Below are 25763 nucleotides of genomic sequence, written 5' to 3' on the forward strand. Positions count from 1 at the left end.
ATCGTTATTAAAGTTGTCCATACAAACTTTCCAAACTGTAATGTGTGGCTATGTTTTTTGACATCATGTTCATGTACTTGCAATCAGCATTGAACAGCATATCAATGAAGCATACCAAAGTAACAGCTTTAAAACTTTAAAATTTTGTAAAATTTTGTAAAATGCTGATTTGAAATACAATTTATCAAGGAATACATTGTTTGCATTCATTTATCATAACTGAATGTGTGGTATTCATAAAACATAATATTCTGGAGGGATGGAAAGGTCCCATGGAGGCCTTGATGTACATATTGTTTCATTGGAAGCAAACTTTGTTGTTGCTTCCTAGACCCCGTTCACACTCAAAAAAATGAAGCGGCTTCAACGTCGAAGCCGCTTCAACGTGCAAGCCGCTTCAAAAAAATTACGTTCACACTCATTACAGACAATCCGATTAATCGCACACAATCCAAGCTGATTGTGATTCCGTACCTGGACTTCAGGTACTTTTTGTACGACATTGTTTGTAGGTTTTCTCAAACCCACTCTTAATAGTCTTATATCATGATCCAGAGAGAGATCTGTTCAAAGATATGCTTGTTTTTTGTGATTTTTTTAGCTTGCTGTGGTTCCTCTCTCTTCGTGTGATAAAAAAAAGCTTTGTTTGCTTCCCATCCCACTTGCCTTGACCCTACAGCGTTTTTTTCTTTCTATGCAGACATTATCATTGGGCACAAAAATTAGTAATGTGAGCAAACCTGTCAATGTGGCGTGTGTTCTTGCTCCCGCCGATACATGGATATATAACCTCCAACAGGGGGCAAATCGGAAATTTACATAGAATCTAGCCACATTGCGTTCACACTCGCGATTTCAGCCAAGCGGCTTGTTCACAAGTGTCTCAAACTACCTCCCAGGGATGGATTGCAAACGAGCCGGATCGGTGAAAATCCAAGCCGCTTGGAGCGTTCACACTCAAGAAAACGATCCGGATCAAGCGGCTTCCACGTTGAAGCCGCTTCATTTTTTTGAGTGTGAACGGGGTCCTAGTCCATATTAGAAAGCCACTTCAGCAGCGTGAAAAACTCTGGAATCATCTGCAAAATAAAAAGGAACAAGCAATTATGTTACTTACTGACGTATTATCTCTGTTCATCCATTCCAGCATCTTGTTTTACTTAAGTGCAGTATCATTGTTGCCTAGCACAGTTTTATCAGCAGACAGATAATGATTCTTCCTAATCATGTTCAGTTGAGTTCATCCTCGGTGAGGTGACACCAGATTTGCCACATAGTCCTGTCCAGCATGACCGATCGGAGTTCCTCGACCTGTCTGCTCCAGCAATAGCTTCCTTAGTTATATATCATGTATTTACTTTAATTTGGAGAAGAATGGATTTCAGGAAATCTTATTGATCAAATGTATCCATAACTACAAACGCCATAAAAGAAGTAAACATGCCACACATGAAGATCTGCTCTTTCAAAATTTAACTGACATTGCACACAGGCCAAGTCACTAGTATATTAGATTAATAGATTTATAAGATCTCATTGTCATCTCTAATGTCATAACCACTATTCTGCTATTACAGTAGAAACCAGTTATTTGCAATATGCTTTATAGCAAAAATTGGTGAATTGCAAAGAATTATGAAATTCCAAACTGTTTCCCGAGAGCGCTATTGTATACAGCACCCCATATTTCCAAAGTACTACCATACTGACCATCCCGTCCTGAGTCTCGGCACATGGCACGACACAACAGCGCCAGTGCTGCCCCCGCCAGCATCCCCCCAACCCCTGCTGCTGTTGTCATCAGGATTACTGTGACCAACTGCACTCCACTGGTATCTGCTTGGAGACAGACATTGGACATTAGGATAACATGCATATTACTTTAAATGCATTTAAGTTTGCGGGGATTTAATTTCGCGGTAGCAGGAAAAATGACTGTTCGCGATGGTTTTTAAGTTCGCGGCAGCACCATTCACTATAGTCTCTTACTGCCATGGAAAAATGTTTACGGTGGTTTCAAGTTCGCGGTGAAGTGGACATCGCGAACATAAAACCACCACGAACATTTCTGTATTTACAGTATCTATTCTATAGCTAGTTACTACCAGACAATTGTCAACTCCAACATATTTCATTAAGATTAAAAATTTAAAAGAACGGTATAGAGTATCAGTTAAGACTCCAGTACCTTATATTCATAACTTAGAAAACCCTTAATTATTAGATTGTTGATAAAAAAAATTATTATTTTGAGGACAGTACCTGTACAACCTCCCAAATTGTCCCGTCTGGAGATGACGTCACTTTCCATCGTAGTCATTCCTATTGAAAAGCAAAAGAGAGTTACTTTGCTGTCCTTAAATGTATTTGTTTTCTGTATTATTTGATATTTCTATGACCTTTCCAAAAATTGACTGATGCTTACATTTCATAAGTCATTTGAATGATAAAGATATTTGGAACCAGGTGCGTTATTGAGAGCATAGCTTCCACAAGTTTGCCTGACCGGTAAAACCAATACAAGTGACGCAAAGATAGTTCCGATGACGTATGTGCTCACCGTCAACTGTTAATGTTTGGCTGGATGACGTCACCGGCGGGTCAGAGGTCGCCAGGTTTCTAACACTGCAGTAAAACTGTCCGGAATCTGTCCATTTCACCGATGTTATCCCCAAATCCATCCGCGCTCCAACTGAGGGGTACAGCAAAATGTTAACTTTTAATGGCAATGTAGTTATGTCCGGCACGCATAATAATGTTTAATGTTTAACATTCCCATTGAGCATACGCCGACAGTGAACACGATAGGGGCATGAACGTTTATCAATGAATCTAGATACTAGTAATTGATCAAAGACAGGCATTAAGACTAGGGGTGAGTACCAAACTGTAACGTTGATTCACCTTTATCCGTGGAGAAACCTATATCCGTTGTTTTTAAAAATGGTATTTGGGGATATCAAGTCGATGAACGGTGGTTACAAACTGCAGTCTTATGAAAATATAGCAGTTTAAAACCACCGTCAGTCTACTTAAAATTCTTAGATACCATGTTTCAGAAACAACGGATATAGGTTACCCTACGGATAAAGGTGAACAAACGTTACAGAAAATTCGGGTCCAGGTACGGTCCAGGCTGTAAAAACTTGTGAATAGCCAATAGGCGATAAAATGATCAATGATGGTCCATTTTACGTCATACTGGTACCCACCCCTAATTATGACGGTACTGAACACTATCAACGGCTCCTTGCTTGCTGTGACTGATCGGTTCACGTACCTGGGATCCACTGTCACCAAAAACTTGTCTCTGGATGCTGAAATAAACACAAGGGTTGGAAAAGCAGCTTCCGTTATGAGCAAACTCAACAAAAGAGTTTGGGAAAACAAAAACCTGACAACAAACACCAAGCTGAAGGTGTACCAGGCCTGTGTGCTAAGCACCCTCCTCTATGGCAGTGAAACATGGACGACATATACCAAACAAGAAGCAAAGCTCAATGCATTTCACATGCGGTGCCTTCGCCGGATTCTGGGAATCAAATGGCAGGACAAGGTCACAAACACTGATGTTCTTGAGAGGTCCAACTCCAGGACTTTATTTGCAATGATCAGTGAACGCCGCCTGAGATGGCTGGGACATGTTCGCCGTATGGGGAAAGGGCGTATTCCGAAGGATCTTCTGTATGGCCAGCTCGAGTGCGGTTCACGTCCAACTGGTCGCCCACACCTGAGATACAGAGATGTGTGCAAGAGGGATCTTAAGTCGGCCAACATTGACATAGACTCTTGGGAAGAAATAGCAACTGACCGATCAGCATGGAGACAGACTGTAAAAGCAGGGGTGAAGGAAGCTGACGCTACCAGATCCCAACTCAGAGACCAGCGTCGTCAGAAGACAGCATCTACCATCACAAACACCTTCATATGCGCAGGATGCGGCAGAGACTGTCACTCCAGGATCGGCTTGTTCAGCCACCAAAGAAGATGTCGACCATGACCAAAACCCATCGTCTCTTTAGACGGACGGAGGCCAATGATGATGATGACTGAACACTCAATTCCATATGTATACAAACATGAAAGTTGAGACAAGAGCTTCGGTGTTAAAAGTGCATTTGTCAGTATCAGTCGCACGATTCAGGGACATTGATATATATTTTGCAGTACTTGCCGAAGGACACAAAACATTCACCACCAAGGACAACTCTTAGAGGTTTGAAATCACTTTACCAGCACTTACCGAGAGAAACTCTCCCAGCGAAGCTCACAGCTGGGACCACTGCGGCACCTGAAGTACTGGTGTACCGGAGAATCACCTCAGCACCCCGCTTCCACTCCAGGACATACTCGCTCGGGATCGGGACGATACACGACAACTGCACGTCTGAGCCCTCCTCTCGTCTAATGGACACACAACCTGGGGCCACAGCAAATAAATTTCATGGATGACATCCACGTGCTCATTAATTTTTACCTGATTTCAGAAAAAAATCAAGATTTTTTTCTTCTTTGGAGACGGTCAACATGACGAAAAATTGCCAGAATATATGGTGTTGTGGCCTAATAATCAACTTGTAAAAAGTGACACTTGTGAGGTACCTAGGATTTCACCTAGGACTGTAGTTTCCATGAGTGTAGTTGGTACACCAGTCTACGATACTAGTGTTACTTTCACTATACCATTACATATCTTGAATACAGGGATGAATACCTTGTTGGCTCTGATACCATGTTTTGTCCCTTTTAATTCTTCTTACAACGTTTATGGTGCCTATTTTGAAAATGTAACCATCTTGTTTTTTGTACCCATCTCGTTTTTTCCGCACTATCGCACTATTTTTGCAGTCTGCAGAGGATGTCATCCATAAAATTTACTTGCTGTGGCCTGATGCAAAAACACTTTCTGAGGGTTCAACCTAACGTTAACAGGCCTAGGAGATAATCGCGGGCTTCAACTAGGGGACTGGTATGCCCTCACCATGTCTCTGTTAAGGATGATAGTTGGTTTTCCTTTGAGACTTCCTTCACAAATATCCGAGTTGAAAGGCGAACTGAACTGAACTGAACTGAAATGGCCGTGCGAATGGTTTTAGACGGCGTACCTTGGCTTTAGACCTTGGAATAATAACCCTCCACTCGAACTAGAAGGTTAGCAAAAGTCTGTTAAAGTTTTTGAAACTCCTCCATATAGCGCTGGCAGTTACTCAAGCAACTGGATATGAGTTTACAAACGGTCAGACGTTTCAGACAGCATCCACTATCATTCGTCTGTGTCCGTATCTTATTACCTGGATGTCTAATCTTTATCGACGTATTTTTGTAAATCGTAGGGATGATTGGCAAGATAATGCAATGGTTTTCTACGGCGATAATGTGGCTTTTTGCCTCGGGCAACCAACCGAAACACGGTGTGTGACGTTACAGGTGTCCGTGAGCTGTTACGACAATGCACCAACAGATTCGGTTGTAACGTTACACCTGTCTTCGTCTTGTTGAAACAAGCCCAGTGCGTGTTTTCACATTCTACACTGTCTTAGTGTCTATTGACTCACGCTGAGACAGCGTTTTATGACCGATGGCCAGGTGTGAAATAACCAGGGAAAGGGAGGGGCAGTGCTGTTGAGAAATTATAGCTTACGAAACGTGCAATCAAATAATGTATGTTATTTTGAAAACTATAGCTAGACCAGCCTTTTGTCCTCAAGTTCTGAAATCTACATTTGATACTAGTAGTCATCCGAGCAATTGCAATAACGTGTCAAATATACCCCGAGAGAAGTCACAAGGTAGTCAAGATTTGTAATATTTGCAAACCTCCAGTAGGCCACGTACTGTAAGATTCCCGTCTCAGATGCTACTGCTTTCCTCGTACACAAGTATACACGTGAATCTTATAATTTGCCGTTTGCTAAGTTCATAGCAGCTTAAGTTTACACCACTGCGATAACACAGGTATAAAACAAACTCACCTGAAACAAAAAATGCAAACAAAAACAGCCACAAGGCTCCCTGGTGTCCTCTTGATGACATCTTGGGGGAAATACAATGAGCCCACATCTCCTGAAGACGCCAGTAACTCGGTCATGCATGTCGCTGCCTCGGGCCCAGAACGTCTACCAGTCCGGCAGGTGAAGGCGCGCCGCGTCACATACCGACGACACCTGGTACTGCAATTTGGCCCGCTTTAGACTGGTAACGCGATTGTTCTTGTACTTCGTTTTCTTGTCTTTATTCTCATACACACATATAACGGTTTTAAATATACGTCAAAGTTGTCTGTGTAATCAAGCAAGGATGTTAAACAGGTTATAAACTCTGAAACTGGCCCCTCCTCGCAGAGGCCGGATGTTGGGCGGGCTGCTATAAGCTAGATTTAATGAGGCTAACGTCAAAGTGACAAGTGCTGACCTCAAAGTACTTAGTAGATTACAATTGCTCAGCTTCATTTCACCAACCGCCCCATACAAAGACAAAACGAATCTGACAATGACAGTTAAAGCCATAGCTTCAAGATTTATTAGGTTGAGATTTAAAATGACGGCAAGATGCATACGCCTCGTCTAACATTCATCGTTACCACATTCAAGTGAAGAGTACAAAGTTGCCTTGATAACGATATGTTTGCAATTCAATTGAATGAAAAACATTGCCGATCTAGTATATTGACTCTGCAGTGGTGATTTTACTACTTGTGTGTCTGCTGTGGCGCCTTGTATTTGTGAATCTGAAGTTCTTGGATCATTTAACAGTTATTCTAATCCATGCATAGTCCTGTGGAAGCTGACAGGTTAAATCTCGTCACTTGTACTTCCGCGGATCCGTTTGGCCAACATCAGGTCCCTGGGAACAAGTCGCCGTGGAGCCTGGGAACAGAGCCGCTGGTCTTTGCACGTCTGTCTGAGGATCGCCAACATCGCCTTTCCCTTCGACATGTCATGTAGGCGTTTCAGGACTACATTCCCTGGTAACACATTAGCGAATGTCACAACAAATTGATAAATCACGAAAGCCATATAGTGCATCAACTTTATCTACTGGGATTGCTATCATTGTAACCGGACTGAAACAAAACCATAGCACGTCCAGGTCAAAAGATGCAAAAATGGAAGTTCGGCTGCAATACCAAGGTCACATACCAGGGGGCCCAAAATTGACATTGACCTTTGTCTTCCCATCCCATACCAACAAACCAAATATCATCGTAATACATCCTGAGGTTCTAGAGTTATGCTGACCACAAATACTGTAAGTTCATTTAAGTTCGCGAGGTTTTTATGTTCGCGTATTTCGCTGAGAACTTCTCTTCGCGAAGTCATCTACGCGCGAACTTGTTTTCTTGTACCACCCCCCTCCCACACCCTCTGTCTCCAAAAAGTATCCTGGCAACAGTTGATCATTATACTCAGACCATTCATTCTTTTCAGGATGAAATCCGGAAACACACACAGACACACCAAAAACTATACCTTCATTTTTCATTGAGGTAATTAAACCTGTTCAGTTAATTGTAATGTAGATTCAAAGTTACATTCTATCATTGTGTGATTCTAGACTAGTGCGTTATGATTATGTGAGAAATACATTTCAATTGTTCAAAAGAAGCTGGAGAAGTGAACGGCTGTGAAAATATGTGCAGATTTACACAACGAATGATTAATGTGGGCATAGATTGATAAGTTCCCATATAACGTTAGACATCATTCCGGTGCTTGCTTGCACCATGTATATCGTATTCAAGACTTTTTATACTGTGTGGAAGGTTGTCTGACACCAACACAGTGTTATCACTGCGCCAAGGTGGATTTCCTAATGTTCGCAATCGTTGAAGTTATTTTAAAAACAGAAACACTACAAAACTAAAAAGGCAACCCTGCTCAACACATACTCACCTGGTCTGTATCGTCCTTTCCTGATCCCTCCCTTCGCCGCACATGTCTTCTTGTCCCCAGTCTGTTTTCGCGCTAGCGCTGTAACCTGTACACGTGGTCTAACCATGGTCATTCAACGTCAGAAGAACAGTTTTTCTCAGGTAACTTACAACTTGGAGCCACCTCTGTCAAGACAATCTTAGTGCTAGACCGGGTGCCCTGAACCGAAATAAAGTCAGATCTGAGCTCAGCCCGTAGCATTGGCACCTGTTAATCCTTTGTCATGTTAATGAGTGTCATTTGATATCTTGATCAAGTTAAGTGCAAGGATATCTAAAATTCCTTCTAAACTTTATTTTTTTAAGTGCGCTGAAGGTTTGTGCACACTCACCTGGATAAAAATCTGATACTAACGAATGGCGTAATATTGATCGACATATACTTAAAGTCTTTTTTCTTAATTAATGGTCCGAGTAGGGGTAGCAGTTACTCACATAGATTGAAAGCATGTCAGTCCGTGAATACACATTGATTGGTTCATCTTACTAGGGCGTGTTGATTTATTGACGTGGTACCACCTGTTGATATGATTAATGTAATTAATATATTGACGTCTTTTGAAGGATGATCCAGCACGTCTATTAGGTCAAAATCATACATGTTACTTCTTAGTCGGCCCCAGTCACAAACAGGTAGCCCAAACCAATCTTATTGCATCGGATACCAGTAACTTGAGTAACCCGAATCTTTTCACTTCCCCGTTTATCTAATGGACTCTTCTAGTGACCCGAAGCATGTGACTGGCATTTAGATAACTGGGACTAGTTGGGTCAAACCATCATAAATGTGGGGGATCTATAAGCTTTAGAATAAAAATACTCGGTATATTGTGATACAAAGGGGCAAAATATATTGTAAGTAAACTATGTAACTTGCTTTGATATAAATTTAAGGAAATATTTCTGATCATAGGCTGTTTGGCTCCCATTTTTTATGAGTAATTTTTAGATTCTCCCCGTCAGTGGTCTGACCGGGTAGGTCGGGTGAGCTCAGCAAGGCGAGTAAATTTTCAGACAAAAAGTGAGGTCACCCGAGTACGTACGTGTAAGTTTTCCGACTCAAAACAGCACAACTATGAGCGAGCAAAAGAAAGAACAGCCTGACTTGAAACAGTTCTCACAGGAGGAGGTGGAGAAGCATGTTACCGGCACTTCTTCATGGCTCGTGATTCACGACAAAGTCTACGATGTGACCAAGTTCTTAGAGGAGGTAACGTGAACAATTTATAATTTACACGCGCCATACTTTGCCAATTTTCAGGTTACTAACATCTGTTGCAAACTTTATGCCCTTATGCTACTTATTGAGTTACATTTCAGTGAAAGTTAGATGACCGAAATTCTGTTCAAGTTAACTTTATTCCCCTAAAACCTACGTGTAAGATTTTTTTGTGTTGCTGGAAAGAAGTGGGTGGGAGGGGGGCGTATTTTATTCCACTTTATGATGCCGCGCAAATTTGCATAATGTTACATAAATTGTGTATGAGCAACATTTATCTATGTGAAACGTTACAAGACTGGTCAAAATCACAGGTGGGTGTAAAAAGACCAACAGAAAGCCTATTGGCCATAGTTCGTTGCCTGTTCTTGGTCACGTCATACACGTCCACCAAGTTGACCTAGAGGACGTTGACCCCTCCAACATGTGGCTTAGTCATCACACGTTTATAGAGGTTAAGTGTAATATGTAATATACTTGCAATTGTCAGTGATGATATGTTCACTATTCAAAAGTTTTCTGTATCAAAACACATGGCATGACTTCACATCTGCACACAAGTGAACCTTGTCTGATGTCACAAGTCCACATTCCAAAGGTTCATTTGAATATGCAGTTATATGAAGGTCATGGTCGGTACTGAGTCTCGCATAGAGCCCCAATGGCTGTCATTATCTGAGTGGAATGTTCTCCCTGAGAGTTTGCGTGCACATTTCATGCCTGTCTTTTGTCCAATTCAAGACAGAACTGATTTGAGTTGGATACATGACATGTTTAAATGTTTAAAATTGTGCCAGTAGCTTAAAGATGAGTCTTCATGTTGGCAAAGAAAAAATGATTGTTTCATATTAGTATTCAAAAATTTAAATAGCCAAGAAGACCTGTTCACCTAACAGTATTGACCTCATTCAGTTTTAGTATAATTTATGTACAATTATGTAACATTATTTGGTTAATAGAATTTTCATCAAGCAGTGACTGCTTTTTAAAGGCTAACACACGTATTCCCAAATTTTACCCCTACTCCGCAAGGAGGTTGAGTGAGTGGCAGAAGATCCACGGAAGTCTCGAGTGAACAGAGTTCTCGCAACTTTGTTCACCTTTAAAAAGTAGTCACTGCTTGATGAAAATTCTATTAACTGTGCACATACGTGACTAATGAATCTCTTCAACGGTAACATAATCTGTTTTAACCTCTTTACAGCACCCAGGTGGAGAGGAGGTTTTATTGGAACAGTCAGGTGAGTAATGTCCTTTCTTTGTACAATGCTAAACTCCCTTCCAACACTAAGGTGTAAACGGATCATAATTTGCCTGTTGGCTTCTTCAGGATCAAAAATGGCCTGTCACTTCTCAATTCTTCTTATTCTCATGAGAGTTACTTACAGACACATAATCTCCTTTCTTGTTGTGTTTATACAATGCACCAATGAGGGTTAGAGATAGTGACACAACACTGCTTTGGAGTGTTGTGTTACAATGTGTTCATATTTATCTTTAGAGTGGCACCATTCTAAAATCAATTATTGACTTTAGAATGGTGCCACTCTAAAGGTAAATATAGTTTCATATTGATAAGATATATTTGTGTTATATTCAGCCACGAGCAAAAGCTGATGATATGCAGATTAATGTTCTCATTGACTTTATTCTGTCACATTACACTGGAAAATATGCATGGACCCTAGTGTTGCTTTTTACATGCTGAAGACTGAGTTGTCAATGTCAGTATAGTCTGGATGTCAGACTGTTTACAGCTCCTATACAAGCCAGGTCCTCAGCTCTAGGACCAACAAGGAAATTTTACCCATAGCCAACCTGAGCTTGGGATCAGGGGTCTAGGATCCAGGCTAAAATCAGTAAAACTCTGCTTAGATCTTTTCCATTTATTACAAATGATACTGAGAATGTCCATAGGTCAGTAACATTTTTATCATGTTAAAAGGATCTGTGATTGAAAATTTCATCTGCACTTACCTGTTGTTGAACATGCAGGTAAAGATGGAACAGAAGCTTTTGAAGATGTGGGTCACTCGGAGGATGCCCGTGATCTGATGCAGAACTACCTGATTGGCGAGCTTCGGGATGTAAGTCTCAGTTCAAAACTTCATCTGGCTTCTTTGGTAGTTGATTTGGAAACAGTTATTCTTTAACTCTGACTGTTGAAAACAGCTATTATATGTCACTGTGTGCAATTCAGGGTATGACATTGATCAAACGTCATGAGGGATACTTCAGACATCGATATGACAGAAATTGGCCAAACGTAACCAGTCAGTAATAAGCTATTGCCAATAATTCGGGAGCTACACCGAAGGCCGGTTACCTACCAGTTTGAATCTACCGCACTGTTTCCCTCTCAACCACCTGTATATATAATCTCGGCCCCAGTTTAAGACTACAATTGAGTTGGAAAAGAAAGTCAAAGTGTAATTGAGGCAGTTCACTCAATCAAACTCACTCAGCCCCATAGCCAATAGCTGACTGTTACAGGCAGTTAAAAGACAAAAATGAGTAAATTCTTGCTCAGATTTCATTTCACTTTCATTGATGTGTAAACTGATATTGCCTTTTATGGTTTTGTGTTTGGCACAGGAGGACAAAGCAGCAAACAAGTATCCAGTAAGTTCTTTTCTTAGTTTGGTAGCAATGTTTAAGGTTAACTGTCAATGATATTTGTAAACAGTCAATAAACTCCCTGTGTTTGTAGCAGAAAAAGGTCCTTTTCCTTTTCATTTGATGCATTAAAATGTAGTCTGTGTAACACAAACTCTGCTGTCTGAGGCTGTAACTGGCCCCTTACTGCAGAGGAGGCCAGCAGATGTTTGGCAGGCTGCTATAAGCGAGATTTAATCAGACTAATGAAACTATAGTTTTTTTTAATGTGTGTCAATATACCCTTTGCTGCATGTGAAAGTGAGAATTTGGTAGAAGGTTTTAGAATCTAATAGATTTGAAGTTGTACTACAATATCAGAGGAATGTTTTCCTAGGATAGAGACACTGAGTTCCAACCTTTTGATCATTTAAGTTCATGTTATGTAACGACTTTCTAGGGGCCAGGCCTTCAAAAAGTGTAAAGCAATCTGATCAAAAATCAAAAATGCCTTTTGTTTCTGTCCTCAGGAAAAACGAGACATGTGGAAGTCGTCCGGTAATGGTGGCACGTAAGTAATGACCATAATCATTTTATCATCACTGTGTAGCTGACTGTAGCTACTAGATGCCTTGTGTTTTTGGTAATGATGAATTGTGTCCTTAGAAGGGAACATGTTAATGGTAGGATAAACTTAGTACTTATATCAGGTGGGATGATTGTTCATATGGTGGAACACACACACATGCACACATGCACACAAACACACACATGCACACACAAACACATACACGCAGAAGCATGCACACACAGAAGCATACACACACAGAAGCATACACACACATACACACACACACACACACACACAGAAGCATACACACACACACACACACAAAGAGAAGCACACACACACACTCATAGAAGCATACACATATACACACACAGAAGCATACACACACACACGAACACATTCTGAATTAGAAACACATTAAGAATGTCTTTGTTGCTGCTTTGCTTGTACGATAAGCAAAATAAGTGCTGGAAATAGCATCTGTTTTGAAACCACATTTTTCTTTAAGAAATGTAATTTTTTTTTCTATCTTAAATGCATGTAGCTAAACACTGATAAAGGCATTTGATATATAGGTGGTGCTCGCTTTTATGATGCAAGCTTGATGTGCAGTCAAAGATTTCTTAGGTAGGCCCACATTAAGTCCATACCCGTTGTATCCATCAGATAGATGTATCATGGGTATTTCAGCCTGGATAGACACTGACATATTCTTTGTAGGTTGTCTCTGAGTCTCTCAAGAATACCGGTAGTCTTTCTTACCTCACCTCACCAGTTACAAGGCTGAATATTTTTCCACACAAACCTTGTATATGCTTTTTGTATTGTTTGTTATTGCTTGATAAGTCCACACTAATTCCATTGGTTGCCTCTCGGATTTGCCTGTCCATTTTTTTTCATGGAAATCTTCACACACATTTCGTTGGAAATGGTGCATGTCATACAACTGAGATGGAAACATTGCAATGTAATATTAAAATGTTGGTCATTGAAATGCTGGAAATCCAAAAAACCTAACAACCTCTAGATGACCTCCTTGAACCAAGACCTTTAAAAAAAAATTTTTTTTTTCCTTTCCAATTTTTTGTGAAAAAATCTGAGAAGCAACAAATAGATTTGGTGTGGCCTAAAGTAAAACTCATGGTATGTTGACCGTTTGTCTTCTTTTACATCCACAGTTCCTGGGGCAGTTACCTTCTCCCTGCTGTCATCGCCATTGTGGTGGCTATAGCCTACCGTGTCTGGGCTGCCAGCTCCAGCTAAAACCCGCCACATCAACACACCATGTTGTTAGGTCCAAACATCTCCATCCTATCCATCTACTCCATCACACAAGTGTCTGACTTCTCCCCAGACAGTTTGTAGTATAAGCATTGTAAAACTCCAACAGCACTGGCTAGCTATTGCCTCTTCATAATTGAAAGATCTTTGTGATAGCAAAATGTCCGTACACTATCCTGGAACAAGTTTGCACCTTGTAGAAGGTAAAATCTATACCTACATAAAAGTACCAGATCACTGGCCAATGTTGTTATCTGAAAGTAGGTTCCCGGTGGCATAAGGTAGTATCAAAGTTGGCGGTCCTCCACTGGCCAGCTATACTCCTTGGCCAGCTTTGATACTATCTAATGCTCTTATGCCACTGGGAATCTACTTGGAGATTACAATGTTGTACCATTTGTGTTACCTTTACACCTACATTCAGGAACTAGGCTTTAATATTGATCATAGATTTCCCCTTGCTGTGTGCACTGCAGTCAGCTTATGAGGAAAGGAGAAAGGCATTGTTCCCAAAATTGTCTAATTGTATGTACCTTTTTCATAGTGGCTTGAGGAAGAAATTTGGATGAGCCAGTTAATTTGCTTGACTAGCAACTGACTGGAATCTAAACTGTACCTTGTATCAGAGGACCACTCCCATATTTTCCTCTGTGGTTGCCCCTGCCCTCCCATCTCCTCCTAACTAATTTAGTATATCATGGTATTCTTGGTACACTACATCATGCCTAGATTCTGCAACATTGTTGTCATATGCTCATTGCAAAAAAGCAGTCCCAGCATTTAGTGTTAACACTCTCAACCTTAGTAACTTTGCTTTTGTGATTTATTGAGCAAAATGCATTTATGGTATTGCTATAATCTACAAAATTTAATGAAAAAGTAGTAATTACTGTAGGATAATTTATTCACTTCATAGCATAATGAACATACTATTACTACTTCTGATGTTGATAATAATTCTAGGGGTTACATTTATGATTAATACATAGCAAATCATATGAATCAAGGCCTTTGTCCGATTTAGAGAATATGGCCCTGCTATATCATGAGATTATGCTTCTTTTAACATTTGTCACAGTATAATGTTGGTTAAAAGATGTATTCAAATGGTCTAATGTCCCAAATGACATGCACTCTTCGTAGGTGTGAGACTATTGACCCTTTGTAGAGTATTTAATAGGATGATGCAAATGTTCTGGGTTTGGATAAATTGTAATGATGATTGTGAGTAGTTAGTCTTCTGCTATCTTTACTCACTCTGTTAACACCTTTGTTGTAATAAAATCTTAAGAGTGACAAACAGAACTGATTTATGTGGTTTGGTCTTTTAAATTATATGTGGTTTGGTCTTTTAAATTTTCTGGTCTTGTCAGGGCTCTAGCCAGCTCGACATTTTTTTCCGTCAGCCAATTCCCAATGTCGCGAAAACACTATTCCAGGAGTTAGAGAGACTGAACTGAGACCTTGAAAAACGGGTTTTAATGAGATTATCGTATGCGAAAGGGCACCGACACACATTATCAACAATCATAACAATAGCAAAACAAACAGTGTGCGGCTTTTACGGCCGTGGACGGCGTCCCCAAGCAGCCTGTAGTTTCCACCAAGGAGCTTTTATCAGATTTTTGTCCGTCAAAGTTGACGGATTGGTTTTAAAATTTTTCCGTCACACGCAGCAAATTTCTGTCAATTGACGGAAAACGGACGCTGGCTAGAGCCCTGGGTCTTGTCTCATTTTAAGAGAAGAGAGAAGGCATATGATGCTTGAGGCAAACAATACTAGTACTTCAAAGGGTGACACCAGAGTGCTCACTGGTTTAACACCCAGGTGTATGATACTTACACACATAAATGTTCACCGTTTTAGATTTGGTGTATCTTTTCTTTAATACAAATTGTGGACTGCCCTAAGCTAAAGTGAGCAGAAACATTGACAGATTTTCCCAGAGATCTGACCTTAGTGACGTGCTCAAGGACACTCTAAAAATGTATCTTCAACATGGATGTTCCACATTCATAACAACCCTTATCAGATTTGAGTTGAGTAAATTATTGTCAAACATGTAGCAAGATATTTCTTTTAGACCAACAGTTGATCATCCCCCTCCCGGAGAGAAAAAATAATTTATTTACCCATGTTGAAGATACATGTAACATCAACTATAGCCTGCAGGAACAAAATTTCCAACACATGTAAATAGCATATCCATAACTTATCTGAAATTACATTCTATTCAGTTCCAGTGAGATTAGTTATAAATATAAACCACATGGCTCTGATAACATGTTGTATGGCCATGAAAATACCTTAAGGGGGATAAACCACCCAAAAGTAAAAAATAGAATACATTAATAGATGTTTCATCCTCTGAGAGGTGACACCATCGTCTACACTAGGGCTGGGTATCGGTACAGCGTACCGGTACAAAACCGGTTTTTCTTATTGGACCGGTCCAGAAAAAACGGACCTGAAAAAATTAGGTGGACCGGATGTTGGACCGGTTAGAAAATTAACATATTATTTCATCAGGCATTCACACGTTTTGGCGCTTGCAGGTGGAAGAAAATAACAAGAGTGAAGTAGAGTAGAGTTTATAGTCATTTCTACCAAGTTTTACAGTCAATCGTACAGGTGCAGTTAGCGTTGTAGGATTTTAAGACGCCAGTGTAAGTCTAATACTCCACCAAACAGATTTCTTTGTAGTGAAATGTACCATTGGTATGAGTCATACTGAATCAGGTTCCGGTCCGGACCTGGACCTGATCCTCTGGACCTGAACCGGACCTGGACCTGAATTTTCTGTACCGGTACCCACCCCTAGTCTACACATGTTCCTGTCCAGCATGATTGATACTGTCCTCGAGCAGTAGCTTCCTGAATCCTGAGTGTGACCGAAGGGCGGCCACGCCTGCACAGCTTGTTTGGTTCCCAAAGCAAGACCTCTCTTTACTTATAATGTGATTATCATCAACTTTCTTTCAACTTAGGCCATAGCAAGTAAATTTTATGGATGACATCCTCTGCAGACTGCAAAAATAATGAGATAGGGCGAAAAAAAAACAAGATGGGTAAAAAAAACAAGATGGCAAATTTTCAAAATAGACGTTGTAACAAGACTTGAACTAAGTTGAAGTGACAAAATATGGCATCACAGCCAACAAGGCATTCATTCCTGTACTTAAGAAGTGCACCAGTGTAGCTAAAGTGACACTAGTGTGGTAGACTGGTAGCATTAACCATGTTGGCAACTACACTGATAGCTTCCATAGTTTACAACTATCTATCAAGTTGCACCTCTGCAACTACAGTCAATGCTACATTCAATGGTTAGGTTACAACACAACCTTTACCCATTTTAATCTATTAGGCCTTCCCTGAAGAAGAAAAAAATTCTTGTTTTTTTTCTGAAATCAGGCGAAAATTAATGAGCGCGCGGATGTCATCCATAAAATTTACTTGCTGTGGCCTTACAAATATTTTTGTAACTCATTTATGGATACATGTAGTATGGTATATACATTTGTACTACATATACTTTACTAGTATGTGTGTCAACTTTTCATCAAATAGTCACATTAAAGCAGGAAGAGACAATATAAAATAGAATGTTACTTGAAACGAAACCATGCCCACATGATTTCTAAGTTATTAGAATATATCAGAGCTATAAGTACAACTGAGAAGGTCCCTATTCATATCTTGTTGCATTGAAGTTGCATTTTGAGAAGTGATTTAGATACAACCTGCAGACTGACTAGTAAACCATGCAACAAAAAATATTAATCACATGATCGCCAGTTCCCTTCTAACCAGAACATATCTGACAAACCTGACCACATAAATTTAGTATACACTTACACCCTACCAAAGGCTTCGACACACAAGTGCCACTGCCCTCATAACAAGCTTGGTGGCCAGATCGACTTCGCCAGATCAAGGAGGTTAACCTCCTTGGCCAGATCATACATTCAGAAATCAGTTCAGGTACATATGAGTCAAGTCACAAAGCCTGCCATGGAGGGTGGAAGCAACCTGCGACTTGGTCCAACATCTTAATCTCCATGTACTTAAGGATATGCTAGTTACTAGCATATCCTACGGTGCCATAAGATAGTGTCAAAGCTGGCAAAGGAGTAAAGCCGACCAAAGGTAGTCAGACGGGCGTCTTTCTTCAATTTTCGATTTTTAATGGCAAGTTCGTAGGACGCGCAGAAACGCTCCAAAAGGGCCTACATCATACGTTTTGAGCGAAATTATCGGTCTAATACATTAACAATGGCATTTTTCAAAAGTTTTTTTTTTCACTGGAGCATACACACTCCTAGGCCGGCTTCACTCCTCTGTCAGCTTTTGATACTATATCTTATGCTACCGTAGGATTTACTTGGAGATTACAACCTCTCACGGCCTGTCTATAAACTCCAGGTGGACCGGATCTCCGGGCACCAGCAGGGCACGAGTCACGGGCCGGACCACTTCTCCTGGCGTCAGCTGTCTCACCTCAAACGTCTGAACCAACTGGATGACAGAAGAATTATCATAATATCATAACCACCAGATATATTCAAGTTTTCAGTGTGGCGTTTTCATGGACACAGGTGAAATAGCCGTGGAAAATTCCAAAGTTCGTACTGTACATTTTCAAGTTGGGAGCTAGTCGGACGACACGGCAGCTCCCAAGTCTAAATAAGTCTAAATCTAGTAACTGTTCTCCCCAAGAGGACACGTTGTGCGTGTTGATAGTTAATTATACAGATGATGTCGTTTTTTGCTGCAAAGGGATACCATATCTTTGAGATATATGTTCAAGTGGAGAATCCATTTCGTTTACAAGAAAACTCACCCTTGCAAGAACCAAATACATCTCCATCTCAGCGAGTCGTCGGCCTGGGAAGAAAAGCATTGATGATTATACAATGAAAGTTTTGATAGTGGATGATGTGTAATGGTTTTATTGTAGCGCTGCCGTTTTAACCTAAATTTCTCACGCTCACTGATATGACAAAAAGAAAACAAGTCTCCTTCCAACATCACAAACCCCACTCATAATAGAAAAGGTGGGATCTTTCGTCTTCCGTTGTCTCCGAAAAAGAAGTCAAACCCAATAACCCAGAATTTAGAGTTAGCTTTTAGACTAAAGAAAATACTTGCAAAAATTTGCAATAAACTGATGATTACTGTAATAATCACCATTTACCTGCGCATTGTCTGGGTCCGAAGCCGAACGGTACCGAGGAGAAAGTGTTGACCTTCTCGGTGCCCATGCGGGTCCAGCGGTCAGGGTTGAACCTGTCGGGCTCCTCGAACACCTCGGGATCACGCGTCATGTTGTAGTGGAGGATTGCAAACTGCGTCTGTGGAGGGTTTACAAACATTAGATTCTGACCATTTTGTTGTTGAAAGCTTGTTGGTAAGCGCTTTATTTTGTGTACGGATATAGAGTATAGAGTTTTTAAACTTGTAACATAATTTCAGACCGTATTAGGCAGTTGGACTCTGTGGACAGTTAGATCAGAGACTATGTGGACAGTTAGCCACAGAGTAAAACGAGGAAAGACAGGCATAGAAGGACTTACCCCCTTAGGAATATTGTAGCCGTCAAGTACGATGTCTTTGTCCAGAACACGCCCATTCGCAGGCAAGACTGGGTACACTCTACATCAAAGGAAAAGAAAAGAAAAGCAATATCAAGGTCCCGATCATTATCGCCATATTTTTACCCTTGACAAATTTACTTTGCCATAAAAAAAATGATTGTACAAGTACACTGGAATGTCACATTCTCCTACGCAGAGCTAGGGTTCAACGTCGTCAAATCGGGACAACAGGCGATTTGCGACGACGTTGGACCCTCTACGTAGGATCTTGGGACAATGTGAAATGTCACGTCACATTTTTACTCGCCATTACTGACTATATAATCTATAATTGATAAAATGTGCAATATCATTTGCACTTACTGATAAGAATTTTAAACAAAATGACCTTGAAAGGCTATCTGAGAAGATTTAATGGCAACGTTGAATTGTATATGAACAAAATATGAATTTAGATATCATCGAAATACTTGGTGTAGCGTCAGATCTAACCTAAGGATCTCCTTGATGACGTTTTTGAGTAGCGCCATGTTCTTGACGTCATCAACCGTAGGTATCTGTCCCGGGGACACCACACTGGTCACCTCCTGGTGTAGTCTCTCCTGTAGCTCCGGGTGGCGGGCTAGCTCGTACAGGGTCCACACCATTGTGTTGGATGTCTGAAGAAGAAAAAACACGACATGTGAGGAAAAGTATAAAGTAGACTGGACTCATTCCTCATATCATACCTTTGAGATATCACTCAGATATACGTGCAAGTGGAGAATTTGGACTCATTTTGAACATGGACAAGATGGACTCATTCCTCTGCTAACCAACATCTATCGCACCGCAGTCATCCCTCAGTGTAAGACATCTGGAGCCGAATGGTTCCAATTTAGAACTTTTATTCAGCTTGCCATGTGATAAAAAAAAAAAGAATCTATTCCAAGTCACCCCGCAGGTGTTAATTGTCATTGTTAGAGAGATTGTGTAAACACAGTCTAACTAGTCATAAACCGTATATGCAAATAGAACAGAGACGTTGGGTGCCATAGACTTCCTGGAACTTATGATCCACTGCTCACTGAGTCACGTGTTCTATCTGCATAACGTGACGTAACGGCAGTAGTGGACTTTTCATTCCTTGACAAAGACCGGTGCTGTTCAGTCGAAAATTTGGGTGAGACCAATTTTTGTGTTGGACATTACAATTAAACTAGTTTGATCTTGTGCCCTTGGGAAAGGCACTTTACACGGTTTTCCTCACTATACTCAGGTGAAAATGAGTACCCAGCTTCGGCTAGGGCCGTCCCTCGGATAGGACGTTAAATGGAGGTCCCGTGTATGGGGAGAGTCACACGCCATGCACGTTAAAGAACCCCCACACGTGAGATGGTGCGGTGTGAGATGGAGTTGGTGATTCACTTCAAATCACCCGGATGGAGGCCTGGCGAACCTCCATACCGTATCAGCCACATGGTGATTTACATCATTCACCCGGACGGGAGACCTGGCGCATCCCCGTCTTGTCTTCAGCTAGAAGAAAGGGTATAACCCCAACGGTGCTGTGATACACCGTATGACTATGACTGACTGACTGAAGAATGACTTCTACCAACACAGATGAACTTTCAAGTTAATATGAATTCGTGTTGTCAGGTTTACCGTATCCACTCCCGCCAGCAGGAGCTCCGTAACAGTGGCGTACAGGTCCTTCTTGGTCACGTCTGTTCCGGTCAGCATGTAGGTCAGGAACGACCCGTCCAGATCCTCTCCACGACTCAGTCTGGCGTCAATGTCCAGCACTTTTCTGTCTATGTTCTCGTGAGCTGTGTGGAGTGAACGACCAAGAGTTCAATGAGAATTCACGAATACAAAAAAAAAGGATATGTTTTTTTTTAAGTGTAGCCGCCTTTGCTCCAAAAATAGCCTAACCCCTAGCCCGATCTCAATATTGTCTGTCGTGTAGTGTCTAACTCAGTTGGCCTGTGTAGGCCCTAGAAACAGTTTGGCATCGAGGCTACTCCAAAAATCACAAAAGAATAAGTACATGTAATGTTATTATGATTGCCTGCACAACATTTAACAGAAATCATAAGATTGTTTGTTTGTTTGTGTGATTATTTAGATCTCCATCAGAATGTACAACTGACATGTAAATTCTCAGATTCTTCCTGCAGCTGGAGTCCTTACAAAAATCACATATTACATTAATCTTTGCACTCGCAATGCTTACAATGAGCACAACGAGCAGGACATACTGGTAAGTCTATGGATAGAGAGAAATGGCCTCGATCGTGGACCGCATAACATGCAAAAACACTCACCCACACTGAAGATGACGTCCCAAGCTTCCACGTGGCGCTTCCAGACACCGAGACCGAGGTATGTCAGCATCCACGGCTTGAGGGCTGACACAAGGAACGCGGTTTTGAACATGGTGGCGATGGAGTCGATAAACTGCTGCGTCTTCTCCGGCATTTCCCTCTCCAAGCAGCCTAGCCGTGTGTCGAACAGAACGGTGGCGATGGCTGAAAAGGACGGAAAACATGTTTCCAAATGACTTTCCTCTGCTTTGTTATCATCAAAACAAATCACACAGCTTCTACCATTGTTGGACATGATCATGATGCCATAGTCAAGGATAACTTTCTTCGTTTTTTTCTGTTTTGCTGTAATTCAATTATCCAACACTATTCCTGTACATCAGACGTTCCCATTTACATGCTTAAACGTTTTTTTGTTATTTGTCATTAATCCTGTTTTGTCCAGTTTTGCCGTTATTATAAGCTTGAGTGCGACACTACTTTGTACTGTATGTCCTTTGTATTGTAGTAAAAACAAGATAAAACTTTCTTCACACCGCAGTGTTATTCGCATGATCGCAATTACCTTCTGCTATTCATACATACATATATATAGAGTAGACGTATGCAGTTTGGGTAGGAACTAGCCGTGGTGACTTCGATCGGGAGAGCGTCTTGTGTCTTCTACGCGTTATGAATCTTGTACAAAATGCTGCAAGCGAATATGACCCCTTGTAGAGTCAGTGGCCACATCCACTACGCTATGACCATGCCGTAAGGTTAAGCGTTATAGAAACCTACACTCCATGGCCCATTTGTACAGCTCATTGGTGAGGTCCGGCACAGTCTTCCCGCCGCCCGTAGTGTCCCTCAGGTCCTTAAACCTGTCGATCATGTCCGTCACAACTTCGTTCATGCTGTCTCCATATCTAAATACAAAAATTAAAACCAGTCTCATGAAAATGTGGGCAACAACGAAGGCAGATATCGAGAGATACGGGCCGTATGATATTTGCTTGCAAACAATATGACTTTCCTCCATGCAAAAATAGCATCTTCGTAACTAGGGGTGTGTACCGGTACGATGTACCGGCACAAAACCGTTTTGTCTTGCTGAACCGGTCCAGAAAAACCGGAACTGAAAAAAATCGATATCAGTAGATCAGATGATCGGATGTTGGACCGATTCGAAAATGAAGAGATTGTACTGTCAAGCGTTCATGTGTTTTGGGCCTTACAGGTCCAAGAAAATAAGCGAGCGAAGTAAAGAAGAGTTGACTGTCATTTTTACCAAGTTTCTACGGATAGATTTGGTCTAAAACAGAGGCAGCAAGTGTTGTTTACATGAAGATAGGACAATGAACGTCGAAAACTCCACCAAACAGAATCCTCTGTAGCGAAATGGACCATTGTTTGGCGTATCAGGTTCAGGTCCGGACCTGACCCTCTGGACCTGGAATGTGCCTGGACCTAAATTTTCTGTACCGGTATCCACCCCTATTCGTAATAATTGCCTATAACTGACACTGTACATACCGCGGGACTTCCTTAGGCCGCATGATCCGCTTGCTGACGGCTGTCCTGAGGTGGCGCCACTCCGGTCCGTTACTATGGATACACAGGTAAGAAAAATATGACATTGACTGTACTAACCTTTCTCTCTCGACTGAACTCTGTCGGTTGCAAAGAGCAGAGTTTAAACATGGAACAGGTGGGGCATTTATAGACATTGATTATGCAAATGAGGGCCTAATTTGCATCAATAATGTAAAATGTCATAATTGCTTAGTGGTAAATGATAGGAATTTTAATTTATACTTGTGAAATAGTTCTAAGCAATTTAGCGAAGGTGTACATATGGCGAGGCAGCTTGACTTGACTTTATAAGATCCACAATTAGCTTCATACAAGTACATTGTATACGTAGCTATACTTCCTGTGGTTATTATCAACAAACATAACAGGACACAGACTTGACACGTACACACAGGAACATATACAAACCCAGCGGGGTTGTTTAACGGTAAACGGTATTGATTACTTTCCATTATTCGTGCTTTTGTCTTCTATTGTAACACTATCTAAATTTAGCTTACAAGTCAAAGCTGTAGTAATGAGAGCTTACTGATTGAGCAGCCCATAGGAGTACCCCCTCAAGTCTCGGTACTGCTGCATGAAGTTCACCTCGATCCGTTTGGGGTACTTCCCCTCCTGACGCATGAGCTGCTCGGCTAGAGCCACGTGCGCCACGTTCACGTTAGGGTTGAACCCAAAGGACGACTGCCACATCCTGCCGTACTTCCTCTCTTGCTCCAGCTGATCCAAACAGTGAGGAGATATTAGAAATTGTACATGTAAGCACAATCTACATATATGATTACATTCAAATTATCTGTTTTAAGAAGCGAGAAGTCGAACCTGTACATACTAAAATACATTTTAGACTTTGTTGTTTTATGTAGTAACTTAAAAGATAACTCACTCTTACTTCACTAGAACTAGTACATTTTTTACTGGCTTATCTATTTATTTAGACACAATTCAAAATACAACATAGTAGTCCGAAGACTAAATTGCCTTGTACAACAATACAGAAAGGCGCTTAAGAGTCGAATGCAATCTCCTGCAATACGTTTATCAATCTGATAATAATCATCAACAGTCCCAATTAACTACGTGTACTCAGACTATTCAGAACTACTCAGAAATTTATCATTTAATATGACCTGTACTTAATAGCTTGTGAGAGTAGAAACGTACAATAAAGGTCCTCATTCATTCATTCATTCATTCATTCATTATTTTCATGAATTTAAATCGAAAAAGAAGGAAGACCATGCACACACGCACAGAAACATAAACGCACAGGCGCGCACGTACGCGCCCACACACACATACACTCACGCGTACACCCCAAGGATATACACCATATTCTCCCAAGGAGCTTTCTTTGTGTACACGTATTTATAAATGCTCCCTTGCACAAACACGCAACAATCACTCCTGATCCGGTCCATTGACCAGAGCGACTGAACCCGTGACCTGGTCAATGATCGGATGTACATTTATTATAGTTTTGAGATCTCCCAGCAGTGAATATCATCACAGACAACAAATGGTCTAAATGTCCCAAATCATATCTCTCATATGGCCGCCGTATCAATCAATGAACGATCGATATGAAACGAGCACAGGTATTAAACTGGGCCTGAGTGTCGGGGAGTGTGGTGGGATTGTTGTCTGGTTGTCGGCTTGACAACACACATCGGAATTCGCCTACCTGAGCCTCGTGCATACGAGAACGGTTCTTGAACCCCCACCACAGCTGCCCCAGCTTGTTGGTCGGTCCGGGCATCTCTTTAAGCGGCCTGTTCTGCTGCACTGTGGCGGCAGGCGCGACTGACACCAGGGCTCGCGAGTTGGGCCGGACCAGCGAGCAGACGGAGGAGTTGCGGAGGATCTGCTGTGCCATGACACACGGGCGCACTGTCACTACACTCTTGCAACAAATCTCCTTCTGAAAAGAAATGTGGCCTTACTAATGCCAACTAAACTTACACCCAGCTCACGATCCCCACACTACAATACGTAACAAATTCAAGACAACCTCCGCCAACCCCCTGACCCGGATAGTTGCATAAGGGCAAAGTTGATATAGGCCATTATTTGCATACTGTCAACAATTGTTGTGTTTATATCGTGGGTCGCTAGGCGGCCCGTGATAGGGTTGTGTGAGACTGAGCGGGCCACCATCATATACATTACAATTGTCGTGCAATAAAGTTCTATATAAAATGCACTGTACCTTGGCCGGTCGCTGCATATGTGACACGAAGCTATGTGCTGCAACACTAAAATCCTAAAAGCATACAAAATGTGACTTCATACAAAATGTGACTTTAATAGGCTTGCCGTCCGTATACTACTAGTACGCTAGATCCTGCCTTAGTAGTAGAAACAGCAAGGTTTTTCAACATCCTTGGTAACAGGTGTTCCCAGGTATTCTAGAACACAACGTAACAATCAACCCAAAGTATTGAAAGGCACTTGGAAACCAACAAGACAGACACCAGACGAAAACGTAACTGTTACAAATTTACAATAGCTACAGTGCGAGTTCACGGGTCTAGAATGACACAGTTGTGGCTTCCCCCAGCACAAATTCGCTTCAAGGAGAGAAGGACAGACTCATCCGCCAGAACAATGTTTACTTTGATTACCGAGCTCCGGACAACCCCCACAAACTGGAAATGACTGTGACATAAAAGTGAAGAGCGGCCT

General features: G+C 41.3%; 3 protein-coding genes and 1 long non-coding RNA gene across 5 annotated transcripts; 1 reads left to right on the forward strand and 3 right to left on the reverse strand.

The window, feature by feature from the left end:
* Positions 1 to 1031: 1031 nt before the first annotated feature.
* Positions 1032 to 6134, reverse strand: LOC118418650. Of its 2 annotated transcripts, none has more exons than XM_035824655.1 (6): positions 5973 to 6134; positions 4244 to 4420; positions 2561 to 2692; positions 2263 to 2322; positions 1711 to 1839; positions 1032 to 1079 (listed from the first exon to the last, which is right to left on the reverse strand). In XM_035824655.1, exons 1-6 carry the CDS (start codon positions 6058 to 6060, stop codon positions 1039 to 1041), a joined length of 627 nt encoding a protein of 208 aa, XP_035680548.1. In that variant the 5' UTR covers positions 6061 to 6134; the 3' UTR covers positions 1032 to 1038. The 2 variants fall into 2 exon arrangements, with proteins under 2 accessions (XP_035680548.1, XP_035680549.1); XM_035824656.1 differs by having other exon boundaries at positions 1711 to 1836; positions 5973 to 6133.
* A 356-nt stretch (positions 6135 to 6490) lies between these two features.
* LOC118418690 lies at positions 6491 to 8100 on the reverse strand. The gene is made up of 2 exons (XR_004831508.1): positions 7893 to 8100; positions 6491 to 6964 (listed from the first exon to the last, which is right to left on the reverse strand). It is a non-coding gene; the product is annotated as an uncharacterized LOC118418690 (long non-coding RNA).
* Positions 8101 to 8890: 790 nt separating this feature from the next.
* LOC118417588 (cytochrome b5-like) lies at positions 8891 to 14905 on the forward strand. The gene is made up of 6 exons (XM_035823184.1): positions 8891 to 9140; positions 10354 to 10390; positions 11145 to 11236; positions 11745 to 11771; positions 12275 to 12315; positions 13494 to 14905. The coding sequence occupies exons 1-6, from the start codon at positions 9006 to 9008 to the stop codon at positions 13576 to 13578; spliced, it is 417 nt and encodes a 138-aa protein (XP_035679077.1). The 5' UTR covers positions 8891 to 9005; the 3' UTR covers positions 13579 to 14905.
* A 2874-nt stretch (positions 14906 to 17779) lies between these two features.
* Positions 17780 to 25146, reverse strand: LOC118417589 (cytochrome P450 27C1-like). Its single transcript, XM_035823185.1, has 11 exons — positions 24763 to 25146; positions 23608 to 23798; positions 23019 to 23090; positions 22284 to 22411; positions 21504 to 21707; positions 20842 to 21005; positions 19687 to 19853; positions 19174 to 19252; positions 18795 to 18951; positions 18441 to 18484; positions 17780 to 18115 (listed from the first exon to the last, which is right to left on the reverse strand). The coding sequence occupies exons 1-11, from the start codon at positions 24952 to 24954 to the stop codon at positions 17999 to 18001; spliced, it is 1515 nt and encodes a 504-aa protein (XP_035679078.1). The 5' UTR covers positions 24955 to 25146; the 3' UTR covers positions 17780 to 17998.
* Positions 25147 to 25763: the final 617 nt, after the last annotated feature.

The sequence above is a fragment of the Branchiostoma floridae genome, chromosome 6 (assembly GCF_000003815.2).
Source record: "Branchiostoma floridae strain S238N-H82 chromosome 6, Bfl_VNyyK, whole genome shotgun sequence".
Taxonomy (NCBI): Eukaryota; Metazoa; Chordata; class Leptocardii; order Amphioxiformes; family Branchiostomatidae; genus Branchiostoma; species Branchiostoma floridae.